The following is a 20,471-nucleotide window of genomic DNA, read 5'->3' on the forward strand; positions in this document are numbered from 1 at the left end:
AAACTAGGAAAGTTTTTGGTGAATTTCTGTCGGAAGGCACAGTTTCCTCTTTTGGAGGAGTAGATTCGAGAGAAGTGGTCTTGCTTCGAGACACAGGGGCTGCTGTCTCACTGATTCAAAGAGTGTGTGTGCCGAACAGGGCAGAAATCAATATGGAAGAGAAAGTCATGTTAGGTGGATTTCCTAACACTTGTGTTCTTTGTCCTTTGTTGAAGTTGAATTTAGAAAGTCAGGTAGGGTCAGGAGAAGTAAAACTTGCAGTTGTGGACAGTTTGCCCGTTGAAGGCGTTGACATTATTGTCGGTAACGACTTAGCTTTATCCAAGTATGTGAATCCTGTTGTGAGGAATATTCCAGTGCCTGAAATGGTAGTAACTAGGTCGGGTTTAGATACAGACGTAGACTACGGGCAGAGTAAGTTCGTGGATTCGAACGAGTGTAAGTTCGTAGATTCGAACGAGTGTAAGTTCGTGGATTCGAACGAGAGTAAGTTCGTGGATTCGAACGAGTGTGAGTTCGTGGATTCGAACGTGAGTGAGTTCGTGGATTCGAACGAGTGTGATAGAGGTAGCGAGGTTGATCTTAGCATGAGCGTGGCTGAGAGACCGGACTCTATCAAGGTTGACAGTGATAACCAAGGGGAAGGCGTAGCTGTCGAGAGTAACGTAGTAAATGTACCTGTATGTAGTCCTAGTTACGGTGATGAATTAGGCTCTAACATTTTGGATAAGGATGAGCTAGTCAAATTGCAGAAAGAGGATGAGACACTAACCCAAATTTTTGAGTGTGAGCTGGATGATGATCTCGATATGTGTAAGGAAACTTTTTGTGTAAAGGACGAAGTTTTGTGTCATGTTTGTCCTAAGCCAGGTAGTGAAGGGGGAATCACAGAAAAATTCGTAGTTTCTAGGAAGCTTCATGAATTAATTTTGAAGTTAGCACATGATGAGCAAGGACATTTGGGAGTAAATGAAACTTTCAAGTGTATTAGTAGGGCGTACTTTTGGCCTAAGATGAAAAATGACGTGAAGAGATATGCTTTAAGCTGTCATGAATATCAAAATTGCCGGGAAACCGATTCAAGTAATTCCCAGAGTTCAGTTGTGTAATATTCCTTCAGTAGGCGAATCTTTTGATAATGTATTTATGAATATGTTCGGAACTTTGCCTAGAAGTAAGGGTAGAGATGATTGCAAAACTAATCTTGATTATTATGAAAACAATTTTAGAGATGTTTGGCAGCTTGCGGAGGAGAACGGAAGCGCTTGGCAATTAGCGAAAGAAAACCCAAACGGAAGTAAAGGGGAAACTGAAGGAAACCCTCATCTTTGAGCAAAAGAGAGAAGTTTGTGTGAAAGAGATAAAGTTTTAGTACTAGTCCAGAAAGAAGGTTCCTCTTTATCTCATAATTTCGACGGACCTTTTTCAATTTTAGAGAAGAGGGGAAATATACCTTATAGAATTAATGTGGGTAAGAGTAGAGCAAAGTCAGTAAATGTAAATTTGCTTCAGAATTATAATGAACGCCCGTGTAACAGTGTTACTGAGTGAGATTAGTTTTGAGAAAAAAACAAGAGGTGTTTTAGTATTTATAAGTTTTAATCAGAGTTCAGAAAACGGAAAAAGTAAGAGAGAAGGATAATGTTATAGTTAGTAGCCTCTCTAGAGATTTTTCTCAGAATGAGTAGCCTAATAGCCATTTTCTGTTATCACATGAGTGAGTGTGTGAGTGGGGAAGTGTGCGTGTTTGACTGGATTAAAGCTTTATGCAGAATTGTTTCCCTGCCGTTCAATTCTTGCTTCTCTTTAGAAAAAAATAAAATAATTTGATTTCATTTTTTTTCTCTTTTGGGGGGGCGTGTGATGGTAATTGCTTCAACACAAAGGAAGTCAAAGGAAAGGAGAACGCATTTTCAAGAAGTTCGGCAGTAAGGAGGCTTTCGCGCCCGTCAGAGAGAGACTAGAAACGAAGGAACCGACGAAGTATCAATCAAAAGAAGAGTTGTTCGAGAGTTGGTTGGATATTGGTCTAGTCGTCTTCCGGTGTGGACGGCCGAGTTGTCTTTACGTTGAGCAGACTTCGGAGAAGAAAAGGGGAGAGTTCCTGCCTTACGAATAGACTAGTTTCTGCAATACGGAGTCAAGAGGACGTCTGCAATTGCCACTCTACATTTATGAAGCCAGCGCGTTGAATCGCCAAATCGAGCAGCAAGTATTTGAATTACCTCACTGTTTCCCCCAGTTCTTGTAGTGTAAGATTCTATCTTTTTATGTAAATAGGAGATACCATTCTGCATTTACCTTTGTTAGTAAGCTTGTAAATAAACCTTTTTGTTTGTTGTGTTAGTGTTTCTTTCTATATTCGTATCCCCAGTTTCAACTATTTGTGTTGATATATTTTTTTTTTTTTACTATTTCATATCGAACCCGAAGCGGACCTCCCTCAGAGTCCGTAACATTTGTGTCGACCTTTAACCAGGATATTTCGACACTGTAACATTGTCTCTGAGATATCTAAGAGTCCGTAACAGTTTGGTCATCCAAAGATGGCGTCACCACCTTCCTTTTGTATTGGCCTTTCTCATAGAACTTTATCCACTGTTCCACCGACCAACCCCGACAAACAGAACATGGATTAGTAATCATACATACGTTTTCCCTGCACCTACTACACGTTGGATGAGGATCCCTCGACACCGAAGTTAGAAATCTAGAACATGGAAAGCCACTGACTCCGGGGCATTTCCTTTGTCTCCTCTTTGAAACAGTAGACGATCCCGATGTTGAGGCGAAAATCTCCATCATACCACTTATACACTCTTACCGATCACACTCACACTGAGCACACTCGGAGAAAGAAAAAGTAATAAGAAAATGAAAAATGAAATGGATAAAAAACGGGCAAACTGAAAACCGGCTTTAAATCAGATAGACAGTATACACGTCTTATCTTAAAGGCGGTAGGAAAATAACTGATGGGTCACAGGACGCCGAGGGCATTCTGGGTATACATGCCCCATGACCTGGTATAGATGCCAATAGTCCCTGGATCTCACAAGTGTAATTTTAATTCTACCGGTTTCCAGCTTGGCGCTAGTAAATCCTAATGTTAAGACCAAAGGTTTGTTCCTTATATGAACAATTATGTGGTATGTAATAAGTTCTCACCACTGACTTTCACTTGAAAATAACCAAATTTTATAGGCACACACCAGAAATCTCAAATGTCTAAAATTCCTGCAGATGATTTATGACTTGGCCTTTTGATGTGTTTTCAAGTAAATTTAAAACAAAGTCAAACTATTGAATAAATGGCTTTGCAAATGAAAGGTTTTAAAAGTATTTGGACCAAAAGGTACTCAAGATGCAATGGTATATAGTTCAAAATCCATCAAGTTCTTAAAAATGCAATGGGAAGAACTGTTGACTATCCAATCACTAACAGATATTAAACTGAGCAGCATAATTCCTAAGGCATGAGTTGTCTATCCCTACCATGAACATACTGAAAGATACAATAGTATATATATCCTTTGACAATATAGAATATATAAAATCTTTCAAAACAAGAAAAACACCTTCTGAACTAGAGTATGAATGAAAAGAAACTGAAATAAATCTAATACATACTACTTTTCAAAGACTACTCACAAGAAATAATAAATAACATTCTTACCAGGGGCACTGAATGGTGCAGCACCAAAAGGGTCATCTTCTGCAGACATAACTAGACTCTCACGACTCTTCACATTTGATATACCTACAAATAAAAAAATATATATATACTGTACTGTCAATGACTGGTAAGGAAACCAGTGTAGAGCTTCAACTTCTTTTTAAAAATGATGACAAACAGGACATTTGTAATAATGCTCCATAGAATCTCCTGATAAATGATGCCTCAAAATGAATGGCATCCAACTTGATGTTGTAAAATGTATGAAAAAAAAAGAGAACTATGATTTCAATTACTTAGGCAGGTGTTCTATTTATGAATATGAAACAATCAATAGTGTATATGCCAACACATAGGTTGTTTTTTTTCTTAAAAAAGTCAAGGAAAATTACCCCTATGCCTGATATGGTAAAGCTCTGACTGAATTTAATGTAAAATGACATCTTAACATCTATTAAAACATTCCATATTTGCAGGTAACCATATTGCATACTAAGTCAGTAACATAATATCTAATTATAGTGAAAAGGAAAAGTAACGAATCCCACCACTGGACATGAGCACAAACTACTGTAAACTAGTGGCCACTTAAAACGAAACCTCAGGGACTTCCAACATAATCTTAACTGTTCATCATCTGCACTTAAGCTAAGTTCCATTCCTCTATTGTAAATGGCCCTTGGCGTTTTCCAACAAAGCCTCCAAAAATGTTCAATGTTGTCTTTGATAAATTATGTGTAAGCATATACTGTATTTTCTACTTTGCTTTATTTGCATTAAAACTATTAAATATTCTAACAGGTTAAAGATAAACTATAGTACATAAAATATGCAAGTGATTAATTTTAGGTTAGACAGGTTCATAGGATTGCTCAAGTTTATGAACCTGCTATGTGTTGAGAGCAATTAAAATTATCTGTCCATGGCACATTGCTGCAATCCAGAAAAAAAGATATTTTGGGAGGCAAAGACCCATTAATATGCCAAAATAGACAAGAAGCTTAAAAATAATGTAAAGTATGGAGGGACATGGTGATCAAGAGAAGCTGCGTTTTCCTCAGCCTACTATTCAAGGCATGCACTGACTCATAGGTGCATAAGAGATCTTTTCAACACCATAAACTAAAGTCTTCTGAGGAGGCTTTTACTGATTCCCAGTACTGCTTATGTTAGATTTTGTAAAATGTTGTTCTGAAGAAAAAAACAAAACAAAACAAACAAACAAACAAACAAACACACACACACAGAATCAGCAACACAACAAACGCAGTTTGTAACAAGACTAATAAACTTTTAATCAAGTTCATACTGAAAAAGATATAGATAAGATAAAAGATAAAGTGCTGACATGGTGAGAAGCTAATTAAACTTACAAAAATTAAAAGCAAACAGGAATAAATGAATTTTGGGGTTAACTACATGTTTCAACACATAAGTAAGCCATAGTTTTGTACGAAAAAAAAAAAAAAAAACACTGATAATGAAGGACCTAACTCGGAGTAACAGGCTTGGAGTGGAAAGATATTCATAGTATGTTCTGCAATTTTCCCTGTAGTATTCACCCTTTTTCAAATAAATCCTTCTACCAAACCTTTTGGGAAGGCGAAGACTTCTACTAAAAATGTTATGGCCTTCATTTGTTCTACAAAATTATTTAAATGCAAGAGAACACTAGTGCTCTTGAAGATCAAGAATAACACTGTAAACAATTTGATTACAGTTATTTCATTTTAATATCTAACATTAAATGCACCCAGCTTTCTTATATAAACTATGATCCTTCATTTCTTCGACATTCACTCTGACCACTTTTATTTTTTCCAATCTGTACAAAGAAAAACACTTTTGGAAAAGTAATTTGACTGTTTGATCTATTATTTTATATACAGTTAAAGGCACTTCCAGATTAGAAGATTTTGTTCCAGTCTGCTTGTATTTTGCATACACAAACACACGATATGCCTACATTTTATTAAGCTGCAAAATGGTAGCCATACCCAGCAAACAAGCATTAAAAGAAGCACCATGGCTATTGCAAACCAAAATGCAGCACACTGCAAACAAAAAAAATAAAAGAGAGCACATGCCTAATTTATGCTTACTGCTTTGGGATCCTCTTCGAATCTTATCAAACTCAGCACCAAATATATGATCCTCAGACATTTGACTAAATGGCGTCATGTCGTTGAAGGGATTCCATGCTCGAACCTCTGCAGTTGCAAGGTCTACCTCCGAGCTGACTAGACCTTCCTGTTGGTATAGTTAATTATACAAAAAAAAAAATTCTGAAATAAAATTATAAGCAAAATCCTTAATCACATGTATTCCAGCATTTCAGTAAGTTACACAATGATTACAGATCTAAATATACTGTGCTGTAATATGTAATCTCCTTCATACAACAAACATTAAACTTTTTGTTCAATATCTAATAATAGTTGCGAGATTTAGCTTTGCAAGAGAAATATTTATAAAAATAGATATACAGTGCTCCCTATTGTGAAAGTTCAGTTACCAAATATACCTTAAATTACATCCTACTTCAAATATACCTAAAATTACTACCCTATAACTGTATTAATCTTTGAGGTTATATTATTAATATCATTTCAGAGTCATCTTAAACATTTTACCATTAAAAATATATACCTCCAGCCAATAACACAGAGAGAGAGAGAGAGAGAGAGAGAGAGAGAGAGAGAGAGAGAGAGAGAGAGAGAGAGAGAGAGAGAGAGAGAATAACTCCTAGACTCTGACTCCTTCCCCTCCGCCAATTCATATATCACACTGTCATTTACTCCCCCACCTTCCTCCAAGTGGATAAGAAGACGGGGAATGGCTATTTTTAATTAATCTTATTAATATTTGAAAATTAGTTATGAGGTAAATTATTTATACTACAAAACAAATAAACATACGTGAGAGAGAGAGAGAGAGAGAGGAGAGAGAGACTGAGGGAGAGAGAGGGTTGAGGAGAAAGATTGAGAGAGAGAGAGAGGTTACAGCTAGTTGTAGACTTACAACCTATGTGAGTTACGACTGATCGACTTTACAACCACCCACAACTAAAACGACTGGGAAGCGACTTGAGCAAGAAAGAATGGTGTCCAGCTGAACATACGACAGTTTTTCCTCAGTTCCCGCCTCTCCACACACGCATTTTACTGTTATTTTCATGCCGATAAAAGATAAGTAAAGTAACTAACGGTAAAGCTCATACTATTATGAAATCAAGTGAAAATACTGAATGGATCATATACAATTTTTACACAATAAATATGCCCACAATGCAATCTGTTAACGAAAAAAATAATTTAGTTCATGAGAAGTATTAAATTCATATTTCGACTTAAAAACATGTCGTATAATGACAAATTACCTTGTCTCATTTAAGTAAAGTATCTAGATATTTTATACTAACTAGAAGCGAGGCAATTTGCTCTGAATTGAGTTTAATATGGCGAACTAAACTCGTATTTGTCCTCAGCTGATTTCGAAACCAAAACATTGACCGCTTCATTAGTATTTTTAATAACATGAAAATACATACAATATTACTGGATACAATAATGTACAACTTTTTGAAAGATTCATGGAAAATTTGCATGTTCATTGTATTTTTAATTAATAAATATATGTAACTATCTGCAGCCTGACATCTGAATATAGAAAACATCCCTAAAAATGAAGCCTTTAGGTAATTCCACATACAAATAGCCTAGTTTCCGACTTAGCCTACTACTAGCTACGTTCTGACACTGCTTTTTATCCTTTTATTACTCATATATTTTAACTTCAACCATTTTCTACCTTTATATAGCTAGTATAAATTTCTTTAAAATATTGTACTTTAATACATTTAGCCTACATTCCCGAGTTAGCCTACCCAATCATAAGTCTAAATACAGTACTAAACTTCTCAGAATCTGCACTTTATTATCGGTGACTTTCATATCCACAATTTTGTAGCTTCATAATTATCACTATTAGTTTCTAGGTTGATTTTTAATGTAGAGGATAATGAGAGGAACAAAATAATGAATGAATTTCTGCGATAACTGCATTTGAATGTAACCGCCGCTGTCAAACCGTAAACAAAGCACAGCGGCGCCATCTATTAAGGAAAATGAACAGTTAAACCTTAAACGCCTATTGGACATATTTCACGTCGAGATAAATTGTCTTTTGGGTGCCGACCAGACGTAATTTACGTCGACATAAAAAAGTTTTTTTAAAAATTCGTGGAAAAATACTTATAGGCCTACCAGCCGAAAACTTTTGAATCACGCACCTTGGGGGATGCTGGGAGTTCACGGATCAAGCTGTTGTTTTGTTTACAATCGTTACACAGGCGAGCAAGCTCGAATTTCTTTCTTATCGCACTAAAAAGTATCAGTGACACATCTCGGAAATTATTTCGTCACTTTGACGTAATTTTTGCACCATTTTAAATTAGCCGTTACATGGAGTATTATATATGAAAATAAGCGCATTTTTATGTAGAATACAACAAAAAATACTCATGATTGTAGCTTTTATCAGTTTTGAAATATTTTTCATATAAATAAAGATAATGGCCTAGCCCAAATTTCAACCTTCGGTCAACTTTGACTCTACCGAAATGGTCAAAAAACGTAATTGTAAGCTAAAACTCTTATATTTTAGTAATATTCAATCATTTACCTTCATTTTGCAACAAATTGGAAGTCTCTAGCACAATATTTCGATTTATGGTGAATTTATGAAAAAAACTTTTTCCTTACGTCCTTTCGGTAAACGCTTCTCCCTTAACTCTTCCGAAAAAAATCATACGTGCGATTGTCGTAATGTTTGCACCATCTTAAATTAACCGTTACATAAAGTTTTATAGGATGGAAATGTGTGCAATTTCAGTACAATACAACTAAAAACAACCCATGGTTGTAGCTTTTATCAGTTTTGAAATATTTTCACATAAATAACCATAAGTGCCAAAATTTCAACCTTCGGTCAACTTTGACTACCGAAATGGTAAAAAAACGCAATTGTAAGCTAAAATCCTTATATTCTAGTAATATTCAATCATTTACCTTCATTTTGCAACAAATTGGAAGTCTCTAGCACCAATATTTCGATTTATGGTGAATTTATGAAAAAAAAAAAAAAAAAAAAAAAAAAAAAAAAAAAAAAAAAAAAAAAACATTTTCCTTTCCGTCCGCGCGGTGTAACTCTCTTCAAAAAAATCATACGTGCGGCGATCCGTAATGTTTGCACCATTTTAAATTAGCCGTTACATAAAGTTTTATATATGAAAATGTGTGCAATTTTATGTAGAATACAATAAAAAATAATTGAAGGTTGTAGCTCTTCTCATTTTTGAAATATTTGCATATAAATCACGATAAATAAAAAAAAACCACGTTTGGTCAACTTTGAATCTACCGAAATGGTCAAAAAATGCAATTGCAAGCTAAAACTCTCACAGTCTAGTAATATTCAATCATTTATCTTCATTTTGAAACAAATTCGAAGTCTCTAGCACAATATTTAGATTTATGGTGAATTAAAAAAAAAAAACTTTCCTTCCTTCCGCGCGCGGATTCTCCGCCGCAAATCTCCGAAATGTGTATGTCGCATTCTCGGAATATTTGCTCCATTTTATATTAGGCGTTTCATAGAGTTTTATATATGAAAATGTGTGGAATTTCATGCAGAATACAACAAAAAATAATTAAAGGTTGTAGCTTTTCTCATTTTTGAAATATTTTGGTCGAAAAACAGCAAATTGTAAGCTAAAAATCTTACCGTATAGTAATATTCAATCATTTATCTTCATTTTGAAACAAATTGGAGGTTTCTACAAAAATATTTAGATTTATGGTGAATTTTTGAAAAAAACATTTTTTTACATCCGCGAGTTACAAATTCATGCATCATTTTGTGATAATATTTTTTCTGTGTTGCTTTGATCGTTTTACAATGTGCTATATACCAAAATGATTGCAATTTAGTGTACAATACAATGAAAACAAAATTAACTCGTTAGCTTTAACTGTTTTGCTCACAGTGCGATTTGAATACAATTATATATGAAATTTTGTTTTTGCGCTATCATAAATCGCATTATTTATGTATGATAATGATATTTTTTTCATCTCTGATGGTTGCATACTAAACTCAGGCAATGACAAAAAACGAGCCAAAAATGAACTTTTTAATCTTGAAAACTAAGCGCGCTATCATTTTTTGAAAAAAATATTTTTTCCGCTTCGGCGCTCACTCCGAGATCCCCTAAGCATACGGGAGACGATTTTTATTATACCCCTTAGGCGTTTAAGGGTTAACTATTTCCTAACAAAATCAAGATTTTCTAGCATGGATAAAGATTTATGCTTGCACTTCTTGCCTCTAGCATCATATAATCTCATGGGTGGCATATCAAATTGGTAAATACACAGTTAAATAAAAGACATTGTCATAATGGTCTCTCAAGCACATACAGACTAAGGAATTTGTGCTTGACAAATGACTCATTGTTTTGATTAAAAGTTAAAAGGTTTGGCTCGGTTGAGCATTCTGAAGTGGAATATCTAAAAATATATATTTATTCTTCCAAGGTTAATATCAAAAACATATTTTACTTCGTATATTTACATTACTAACAATTAATTTTATACAAACAAAGGATATATGGTATAGTTTTTGCTGCCTTGAAGTTGTAAACAATACGTGGCGCGTCCCAGGAGGTGGCGGAACGATCTAATGACTGCTGATTTAAAATCAAGCCGAACCACAGGATTTCCTAGATATTCAACTGTATTAATAAATTTCTAAATTATATTGTATATGTAGTATACAGTATACTGTAGGCTAGGTTACTCTACACACACACATATATAAAGCAAATCCCAAAGGAAAATGATAGTCAGAAATCCAAGCGCTTTAGTCTTTACTCAGGACATATACATATATATATATATATATATATATATATATATATATATATATATATATATATATATATATATATATATATATATATATGTTACGTATATAGGGCCTTGAGAGAAGCTAGATACGTAAACGGAAATAATTGAGGGATTTCAAGAGGGAATTGCTTGAACTTACCGTAAACTGATAGTTATGATTTTTCTTTCTTTAGAGGGAAGGTCGCCAGAAAACTCAGCTCGTTTACTTTAAAACTATTTATTTCCCCCCACAAAAAGGCCGTGCTGGCCTGGAGAAAAGTTAAATGATATTGGCCCCCACGTTGGGCTTATAGTCTCATCAATTTCAAGCTGATTTTCATTCACTTGGGTTAATGCACACTTGCGGCAGAGAGACGACAAGTGACTCATGGAATCGGAAAAGAATCCCAGATTAAACGAGATAAAAGGAAAAATGATTCTTGCTTTGATTAAGGCTGATTAATTCTCTAACATTGGGGAAGGTAAACTCGAATGGTTCACTGAGGTATGCACGAAAACTTGGTCTTTAACAAGTCACAAAGGGGAGCACGTGGCCCGATGAGGACAAAGGGCTTCTGATGTAGAAGGGGAATAAAAATGAGAATTGAAAATGAATTTAGCAAGAGTCGTATGGTAGTAAAAGGTGCTGGGTTGAAGTTTACACTTTTCAGACGTACCTTTATGCAATATTCAGTGATCCTTGTAGAAGATTGCGGCCTGACCTCTGTTCAGGTCTGGGTGTTCGTGTCCACCAGTACGTCGTGGGTAGGCCTAATTTTGAGGCTGACAATTTGACCTCTGTCGAGATCACGTCTCGCAGCCGACTGAGATCGATACTGCTTGTTTTCGAATCACGGGGGCTTCCAAAAAACCACCTCGAGCATTGCCTGAAAGGTGGTAAACACAACGCCAGCAAAATTGGGAAGGAAAATAGGTCTTATTGTAGAAGTCCCTAAAAATCCATCTCGAAGCCTAGCTACTCTTGTGACTTGCCTCTCTTACCCTAAGCTTCCGTCAGACCGGAAATATCATTCCTACGACATACCACTCTCCCAACAACAGTAGCTTCAGGAGACGGCATGGCTGCTACTTTTATAATTAAATATAACTAAAACACATGCGGAAGGCGAGCGTTCTATAGACGTAGCAGCTCCCCCTGTTAAGAAGGCATTCACTCCCTTTCGGGCGTGAAGGTCTTGGCTTAAATAAGTTGATCGCTCGACTACCCAGTTCTCTACTCTAACTTGAAGTTTTTTTGAGCAGCGATACGGCTGACTACAATGGCCTACCTAACTTATAGGCAAAGATGCTAAGTGTACTAACTTAATGTAGTGATGTAATCTAGCCTAAGTAATAACTACGGGTTGTCTGTGACGACAGTCTACTCTACCCCTAGATAAGGTTACTTGAAAATTCTACTTGTTACTAACCTAATGCCCTGGTACTAAATCATTAGCCTAACCTACTCAATACATTTTAAATGAAGACGCAATCATTCCAGAGTGTGGTACGCACAGCAGTAGTTCAGCGACGGAATTGTAAAAATACATGATAAGAGGTAATGATGCTTGGGGATTGATGAGTGGTTAGTTGACCAGGAGGGAAATGCAATGAGGTAGTTATAATTTAAGTAAGGGTTAGTATTACAATGGCTAGGGGTAGAGGGTTAGTGCTACTGGCAGAGATCAGGCTGGCTACCTTCTCTGGGTAGGTGCAGGATTCATTCTGCAAATGAATGCGACACTGTACCTCGGGCACAGGTGTCAAGGAGAGCATGTGGCTCTTTTGTGTTAGTTTGTTAATGATTGGTTACGTCCCTTCTTCTTCTTCTCATTCCTCCAGGACCTGGCTATACCAGTCCTTGGAGTAGACGGAGGCACCGACTCTGGGGAAAGGCCAGAAAACGCCGGCAGAGCAGAGGCAGTGGTAGCCTGAGGGATTGCAGGAGAACACCTACTTCGGTATCCGCAGCAACCGTCGTAGAGGTGGAACCTACTGCAGGGAGGCCCTCACTCCGGCTGCTGCGACAGCCGTCGTAAGGGGAAAACTCCAGGCTGATCCTGGTCGGGAGTTCCTGGTTTTCCAGAGGAGGTATGAAGGTGAGGTCTGCCGGAGGTTCATCCTCGGGCGACAGTGGTGAGGGTGAAGAAGACGGAACTAGTGATGGCCATGGGCTGTGGTAAGCTCCATGCCTGTTGGAGGATCTCCTGTAGGAGGATCCTTGATAAGGTTAGGCACGGCGCTAGCTCGGGGCCAGGCGCAGAGGTCAAGTTCGGTGGTGGCTCTACGTCCAGGCTGGACGGAGCTTGGCACTGCTCAGTGCTGCCAAGTGGCACGGCAGAGGGTTGAGGTCGACTGGACCTGTGGCGGGTACCGGAGGTGCAATACTCTCAGCGTGCCCTTGGAAATGGAGAGACAGAGGCTCTGTCTCTTGTTGAAGGCTAAGCCTTGTGGAAAATGGACATTGTCCGCTGCTGGTAGTCGGCTTAGGGCACCTAGGCCAATTCGTGGAGTGCCCTATTTACGTTGCAGGTTTTGCAACGGAACTGGTGAATGGTCAATCTCCTCCTTGGTAGCGGGGGAGACTGTGGTGGACGTACTTCCTGGAGGAAGTAGAACTTCGATGACTCCTTGCTTTGGAGTGATTCGCCTTGTGGGGTAGGACCCCTAGGCTTTTGGAAAGCGAGGGAGACTTCATGTCTTGCCCTAGGAGGAGGTCGTAACCTCCTGGAATGTAGCTTGCAACTGCAAGGGTACAAATTCTGGAAAAATGAGGTATGGTGACCCTCAATTGAACGGTCGGAAGGATCAGCTTGATATGGTTGTATACCTTCGATGGTGATTTAAATGACGTCTATCGACGGTTGCTCCTCGGGGGTGGGGATTCGGTCTTCCCGTATCAGGGAGATTTGAGCGCCAGAGTCGTCGTAGGCTCTGACGTGGCTTTTACGGCTGTAATGGCTTTGGAGGGGTGCGACGGTTATAGGGCCTTAGCTGGGGGTCCTAGAGAAGAAGGATTGGTGACGGCCATTGCGATGGCAGGAATATTAAAATTTGCGCACCCTCCATAGTTGGCAGACATGTGACCCTTGCGGCCACAGTCTCGGCAGAACGTGTTCCAGAAACCTCTTCCGTGGCACTGGATGATAAGACCGAGATGGCCCCACAGGTTGCGAATCTGTGGAGTCACCAAGGCTGGCAGTGTGCTCTGGCAGGCGGTGAAACGTCCTCTGTTGGATCACCCTCGGAAACAAGTCCGGGGTCAACTGGTGGGCTTACTCTTCCAAAAGGGAGGAGGTAGGCGGTTTAAAAAAGGTAAAAGGCTGGCAGGATGCGGCAGGAATTTCTATCTCCGGCACTGGATCAGGACCAGGCTCGCAAATCGAAAGGATGTCAGGCTGACCAGAGACAGCGGGACTAAGAGAGACAGTGGGTGCAGGGCTGGAAGCTGGCAGAGTGGCTTGAGCTAGGATACTCTCCTTACGGGCCTTCTCCGCTTGATGTAGAGTTCCTTCTCCTTGAGAGCGAGCTCATGCTTTCGCTCCTCTTCCCTTGCCTTCCTTCTGCTTCTCTTTCTTTTCTCTCGCTTCTCCGGCTTTTCTCTGGTGTTTCCCTTTCTTCCTTTCTTGCAGGCGCGCGGCAGCCTGCTGCGCCTTTATCCACTGGTCTAGTGCTGGTCCAGTGTAACCAGCCTCCTGCCCAGAGTTATGAGGACTCGGAGCCTCTCGAGCTCTACGGCAAAGAAGTCGCTGGGAAGCAGGGGAAGACATTTCCCTTAGGCTGCAGTAGAGGCTCTGATGAAAATGAAAATAATGGCCAGGAGGGTACGGAATGGAATAGGGAGTGCCTACTGTGGAAAGTGGCACTCACTTGGAAAGGTGTTGTTCGCGACGTGGTAGAGAAAAAGTCTGAGAAGACTGGGTGCTCTGTGGCACTTGGGAAGTGTCCCGTAAGTTGGTGGCACTTCTGGATTGGCACCTTCTAAAGAGGTGAAAAAATCAAATGGAGTGTACGGCGTACGTCACACTAAGGGCGTTCCTAAGTTGGGAGACGCTGGAATGGGCTACCTGTAGGTCCAATACAGGTGCACGCACTTATGAGGAGGCGTTCCTTGGTTCAGTGATCCAAAATGGTGGATACTCTATAATGAATGAGCGTTCCGTAGGACGGACACGCAGGTATAGGGCTACCCGTACGTCTGTACAGGTGCGCGGCACTTATGAGGAGGCGTTCCTTGGGCAGCACTAGTAGTGCTGGTATTGCGGCACTTTGGGGAGGCGTTCCCTTGTTGAGTGTTCCGAAGGATCACTGACCCTGTACACGGACACACTAATTATTGGGCGTTCCAAGTAAGGACACACGCAGGTTTAATGCTACCTGTACGGCCTGTACAGGTGCAATGGCATTATGGAGGCGTTCCTTGGAGCACTGGTATCGTGCTGGTGTGTCCCGGACACTACATGCAGTATACTTAAATATACTGAAGTGAAATGGCACTGCTCTGGCAGAGTGTAATAGTGGAGGAGAGAAAGTAAAAGGGGAGGATACTTCAGCAGCCAGTCGATGGACAGTGTCAAGAATTAGTGGCACTGTGAAATGGTAATGACCTGACGTGCAATGGTGGTGGCCAGTCCTAAACTGGTAACGACTTCCCTGTCTGGAAGTAATGAATTTGCGTGGCACACTGTGCGAATTGTGCTTGCGGTTATACGCAAGTCTTTCGTGATAAAGAAAATGAAAAGACCACTCGGGCAACGACAGGTAATGGAAATTTTAGGAATGCTCAGTCCCTCGCTGAAGTACTCGATAAATGAAATAAATAAATGCTTGCAAACTGCAATGGCACAAATGCGCGTACGTATCACGCTGTGTAAATGAAAGACACAAGAGACTAAAATAATGTTAATTCGGCATGCTATAATTAATGGTAGATGTAGTACTCTTGGCTTCGTGAATACTGGGGCTTCTGGTTTTCTCTCTCTCTCTCTCTCTCTCGGAGAGGGTTGAAAATGATATATGAATGAACTCCCTTATATTTGAATTGAACTACTAATGTTCGTTTAATATGACGCAACTTGCGTTAAATGATTTTACTTACGTTAACGTTTTTTAATGAAAGAATTGCTTTTGGATAAAGTTTTATGAAAATGATAACGCGCTCGCGGTGAATCGATGTTTACGTTAATGTTAGCGGCTTGCGCTTATGAAATGATTTGCGTTCAATATGAATTTTACAAAGACGCGGTTTTACGTTAACCAATTCTTGTGATTCTCTACTTGAGATTTACGTTAACTTTATGTAAGATTACTAGGTCTCCTTGTGAACAGTGAAATGACGGTAATTTTTGGATTTTTAAAACGATGTTAGCAAACAATTGTAAATGAGGTTACGTTTAGTGCGAAGTGAAATGAAATTTTCGCTCAGCGCGCGAGTGAGCGATGCGAGGTGAAACACGTGAGGCGAGAAGAGCGGTTAGCACCACGGTGTGCTAGCATTGATGGCGAATCAGCTGATTCTCTGTAAATGCGAAGGCCATTTACAACACAAAATACTACTTTCTATTCAAGGCGAATTACGTTAATTTCTCTGGCAGGACGATAGATACTAGTACCGAGATCGATATTATTTATGTTAAAACTTCGAGACTTACGTTACTTTGCTTAAATTGTTTAGATAATGTTGAAAGGGGGAAACAAACATGGCTGCCGCGTGAATGAGACGAAGGTTGGTTGAGGACCGCGCAGGCGCGAGGAATGCTCTAAGCTGAATTTAAGCTGAGAGGTAGCGGTTACAACACTTGGAATGAAAACTAAGTTAAAAATGGATACCCTAAACATATCACAGACAAAAGAATTGTACACTTCTTTTGCCGTAACTATTAGTAAAACACTCCTAACTAGCTAGGCTTTCAAACACAGCAATAAAACAAAAACCCTGCAAAAAGCACTTCCTAGTTTTGATCTGGTTCTTTCTGGCATCTATTCTACACACGTGCTCTGTCTCGTCCGACGAGGACAGCACAAAGTAACAGAGAATTCGCGGGGCAAATTGTTTGCTCGCCGCTAAAATAAAGCTCTGGCGCATTCGCCGTTACAATAATAAGATTTCTACCTACGCATTTGTTTAACACACTTCTACAATAAAAATACTTAAACGTACCTTAAGCTAACATTGGTTATAGAAAATAATCATATTAATGAATGGAATTCCTTACCGTGAGTCAGTGTGTCTTCTTTCCCTGCAAGTGTGCTTGATTTACTTTTTGTAAAATAATTTTACAGTTTACGTTTTCCAACGGATAAACGCGATTTACAAGCTTTTTTTAAGCAAGCTAGGTTCATATCCTGGCAAGGTCGCCAATGTTACGTTATATAGGGCCTTGAGAGAAGCTAGATACGTAAACGGAAATAATTGAGGGATTTCAAGAGGGGGAATGCTTGAACTTACCGTAAAAAACTGATAGTTATGATTTTTCTTTCTTTAGAGGGAAGGTCGCCAGAAAACTCAGCTCGTTACTTTAAAACTATTTTTTTATTTACAAAAAGGCCCGTGCTGGCCTGGAGAAAAGTTAAATGATATTGGCCCCCACGTGGGGCTTATAGTCTCATTCAATTCAAGCTGATTTTCATTCACTTGGGTTAATGCACACTTGCGGCAGAGAGACGACACGTGACTCAGGAATTCTGGAAAAGAATCCCAGATTAAACGAGATAAAAGGGAAAAATTGACTTCTTGCTTTGATTAAGGCTGATTAATTCTCTAACATTGGGGAAGGTAAACTCGAATGGTTCACTGAGGTATGCACGAAAACTTGGTCTTTAAACAAGTCACAAAGGGGAGCACGTGGGGGGTCCCGATGAGGACAAAGGGCTTCGATGTAGAAGGGGTAAAAATGAGAATTGAAAAATGAATTTAGCAGAGTCGTATGGTAGTAAAAAGGTGCTGGGTTGAAGGTTTACACTTTCAGACGTACCTTTATGCAATATTCAGTGTATCCTTGTAGAAGAATGCGGCCTGACCTCTGTTCAGGTCTGGGGTTCGTGTCCACCAGTACGTCCGTGGGTAGGCCTAATTTTGGGAGGGGGGCTGGCAATTTGACCTCTGTCCGAGATCACGTCTCGCAGCCGGACTGAGATCGATACTGCTTGTTTTTCGAATCACGGGGGGGGGGGCTTCCAAAAAAACCACCTCGAGCATTGCCTGAAAGGTGGTAAAAAAATAAACAACGCCCAGCAAAGGGGGAATTGGGAAGGAAAATAGGTCTTATTGTAGAAGTCCCTAAAATCCATTCTCGAAGCCTAGCTACTCTTGTGACTTGCCTCTCTTACCCTAAGCTTCCGTCAGACCGGAAAATATCATTCCTACGACATACCCACTCTCCCAACAACAGTAGCTTCAGGAGACGGCATGGCTGCTACTTTTATAATTAAATATAACTAAAAACACTGCTGGGAAGGCGAGGCTTCTATAGACGTAGCAATATACCAAATTTGTAACTAATTTGTATTTTTCATAACTAACAAACCTGAGGTCTTAACATTAGGATTTACTAGCGCCAAGCTGGAAACCGGTAGAATTAAAATTACACTTGTGAGATCCAGGGACTAATGGCATCTATACCAGGTCACGGGGCATGTATACCCAGAATGCCCACGGCTACCTGTGACCCATCAGTTATATTTCTAACCCAGTTTAGACTTCTAGAGGGGTGGTTCGAGGTGGGCCTTTAACTGTTAAGACCTCAGGTTTGTTAGTTATGAAAAATACAAATTAGTTACAAATTTGGTGGGTATTTGTTCATACACGAAACAAACCTTCGGTCTTAACATTAGGATAGACTTACTATTGGAGGAGGTAAGTCTCTACAACTGACTGGAAGTTTGCCACCTTATCCATTTCCGAATATATAGGGAAATTCTAGAGAATGGACAATGAACTAGGACCAAAGATATAAGCGGATCTATTGGTTCCTCCCACTGGGTGTAGATACCATTCTATGTTTACTCTTGTCCCTTGCTACTGGATCCACCTTCACCCCTCTTTTTTCCTTATTATCCAGAGGGGTGTTGTGCTACTGAAAAGTATATCATCAGCTAAGATAGCTTCACAGTATGGCTGACCATCTCACCTGCATCTAGTCCGTTCCAGTACATGACGGTACTCTCCTTCATACTGCCCGTAGTTAAAGGAGTAGGAAGAAAGTAGTAAAGAAAAAAGACCAGTCATCCCATTCATTCTACTTTCATACCTTCATCTTAGACTAGACGCAAACTGACCCGCCAGGGGCACTGGATGAGCTATATCACTTGTTGGGCCGCCACCACTGGACCCAAGGAAAAGGTGTCCAAGGATCTATGGGCAACATCTTTCAAATAAAAATGAGGTGAAAGTTGTTTGGCGCTTCCACACGCCAGCTTTCAGAATTTTATCCACAGACATGTTCTTCTTAAATGCCAGGGAAGCACTCACACCCCTGATGTCATGAGCTCTAGCTCCCACCTGGCTATCTGACCCTCTGTCCTCTGCAGTATAAGCATTTCTGATTGTCTCCCTTAGCCAAAATGATATTGTATTCTTGGGACACTTCCTTCTTGTTCCGTCCTGTACTTACGAACAACCTCTGGCACCCCGGCCCCTGAGGTGCCTTGTTCTCTTAAGTACTCCCTTAGTGCCCTGACGGGGCACAGGAGCATTTCAGCTTTGTCGTTGTCTACAAAGTCTGCCAAGGAAGGTATGGTAAAGGAGTCGAATCTGCCGTCTACTATTGTTGGATTTTGGGGTCTTTGCCACGAATTCTGGGACAAACTCACCACACCATTGATCTCCAACCTCTCGAGTTGCTTTATGAGATATGAGAGGCCATGTAGCTCCCCCACCCACCTTTTTGGTTGAAGCCAGGGCCAATAAGAAGACTGTCTTCAGGGTCAGGCTCCTATCGTGGACTGCCTTAGTGGTTCGTAAGGGGGTTTTTGTCAGACTACTCAGTACCTTGGTCAGATCCCAATCTGGGGCTTTTAGCTCCTTTGGGTGGGCATGACTGTTCAAAGCTCCTCATCAGCATGGCCAACTCCCATGAAGGACGGATATGTCCGCTCCTTTCATTCGTAAGACTGAGGCTAGAGCAGCCCTGTACCCCTTCACTGCAGATACAGGACATATGTTTCTGTTCTGAGATATATCAGAAAGTCTGCTAACTGCTGAATAGTGGTACCGAGGGAGACACGTTCCCCCTACGACACCAATCACAGTATGCTGACCACTTCCCTGGTATACTGTCGCAGATGATTTTCTGATATTACCTGCCATCTGGAGTTGCTGCTTTCTGCGAAAACCCTCGCTCTCGGAGGAGATACTTGACAGTCTCCACCCGTTGAAGCGATAGGGACTTCACCGACTGGTGGTACCTCTCCACGTGAGGCTGACACAGAAGGTTGCTCCATGGAGGTAACTCTCTTGGTCACATCTACTAGGGAGTTCCAGTAGGTTCTGGAAACCACTCTGCTTTCGGCCATAACGGGGCTACCAGGGTCATCTTGAGGTTCTGAGACCGCATTACCCTGTTCAGAAACCTGACGGATTAGACAAAATGGAGGAAATGCGTACACGTCCAGATTGTCCCAGGGGTGTTGTAGCGCATCTTCTGCTGCTGCCTCTGCGTCCGGGGACTACTGAACAATACACTTCCAACTTTTTGTTGTACCTGGTTGCGAAATAGGTCTATGATCGGTCCCTTCCCACAACATGAGCATCCTGTCCACTACCTGTTGGTGTAGGGACCACTCCTTCCCGTTCCCAGAACCTGATCCCTGCGGCTCAACTTGTCGGCCACTATGTTTCTTTTTCCCGG

The 20,471-nt window shown here is 40.2% G+C and overlaps 1 protein-coding gene across 3 annotated transcripts in view; it reads right to left on the bottom strand.

The window, feature by feature from the left end:
- Window positions 1-20,471, bottom strand: part of LOC135200861 (uncharacterized) — a 167,942-nt gene that overhangs the window by 57,276 nt on the left and 90,195 nt on the right. For 2 of the 3 annotated variants that reach the window (XM_064229569.1, XM_064229567.1), the window contains 2 exons: window positions 5,764-5,926; window positions 3,677-3,760 (listed from right to left, as the gene is read on the bottom strand). In XM_064229569.1, the coding sequence (XP_064085639.1) occupies window positions 3,677-3,760; window positions 5,764-5,926 (247 nt within the window). The remainder of the gene's footprint in view (window positions 1-3,676; window positions 3,761-5,763; window positions 5,927-20,471) is intronic. The other variant, XM_064229568.1, reaches the window with a different exon arrangement.

This window comes from Macrobrachium nipponense, chromosome 27 (assembly GCF_015104395.2).
Source record: "Macrobrachium nipponense isolate FS-2020 chromosome 27, ASM1510439v2, whole genome shotgun sequence".
Taxonomy (NCBI): Eukaryota; Metazoa; Arthropoda; class Malacostraca; order Decapoda; family Palaemonidae; genus Macrobrachium; species Macrobrachium nipponense.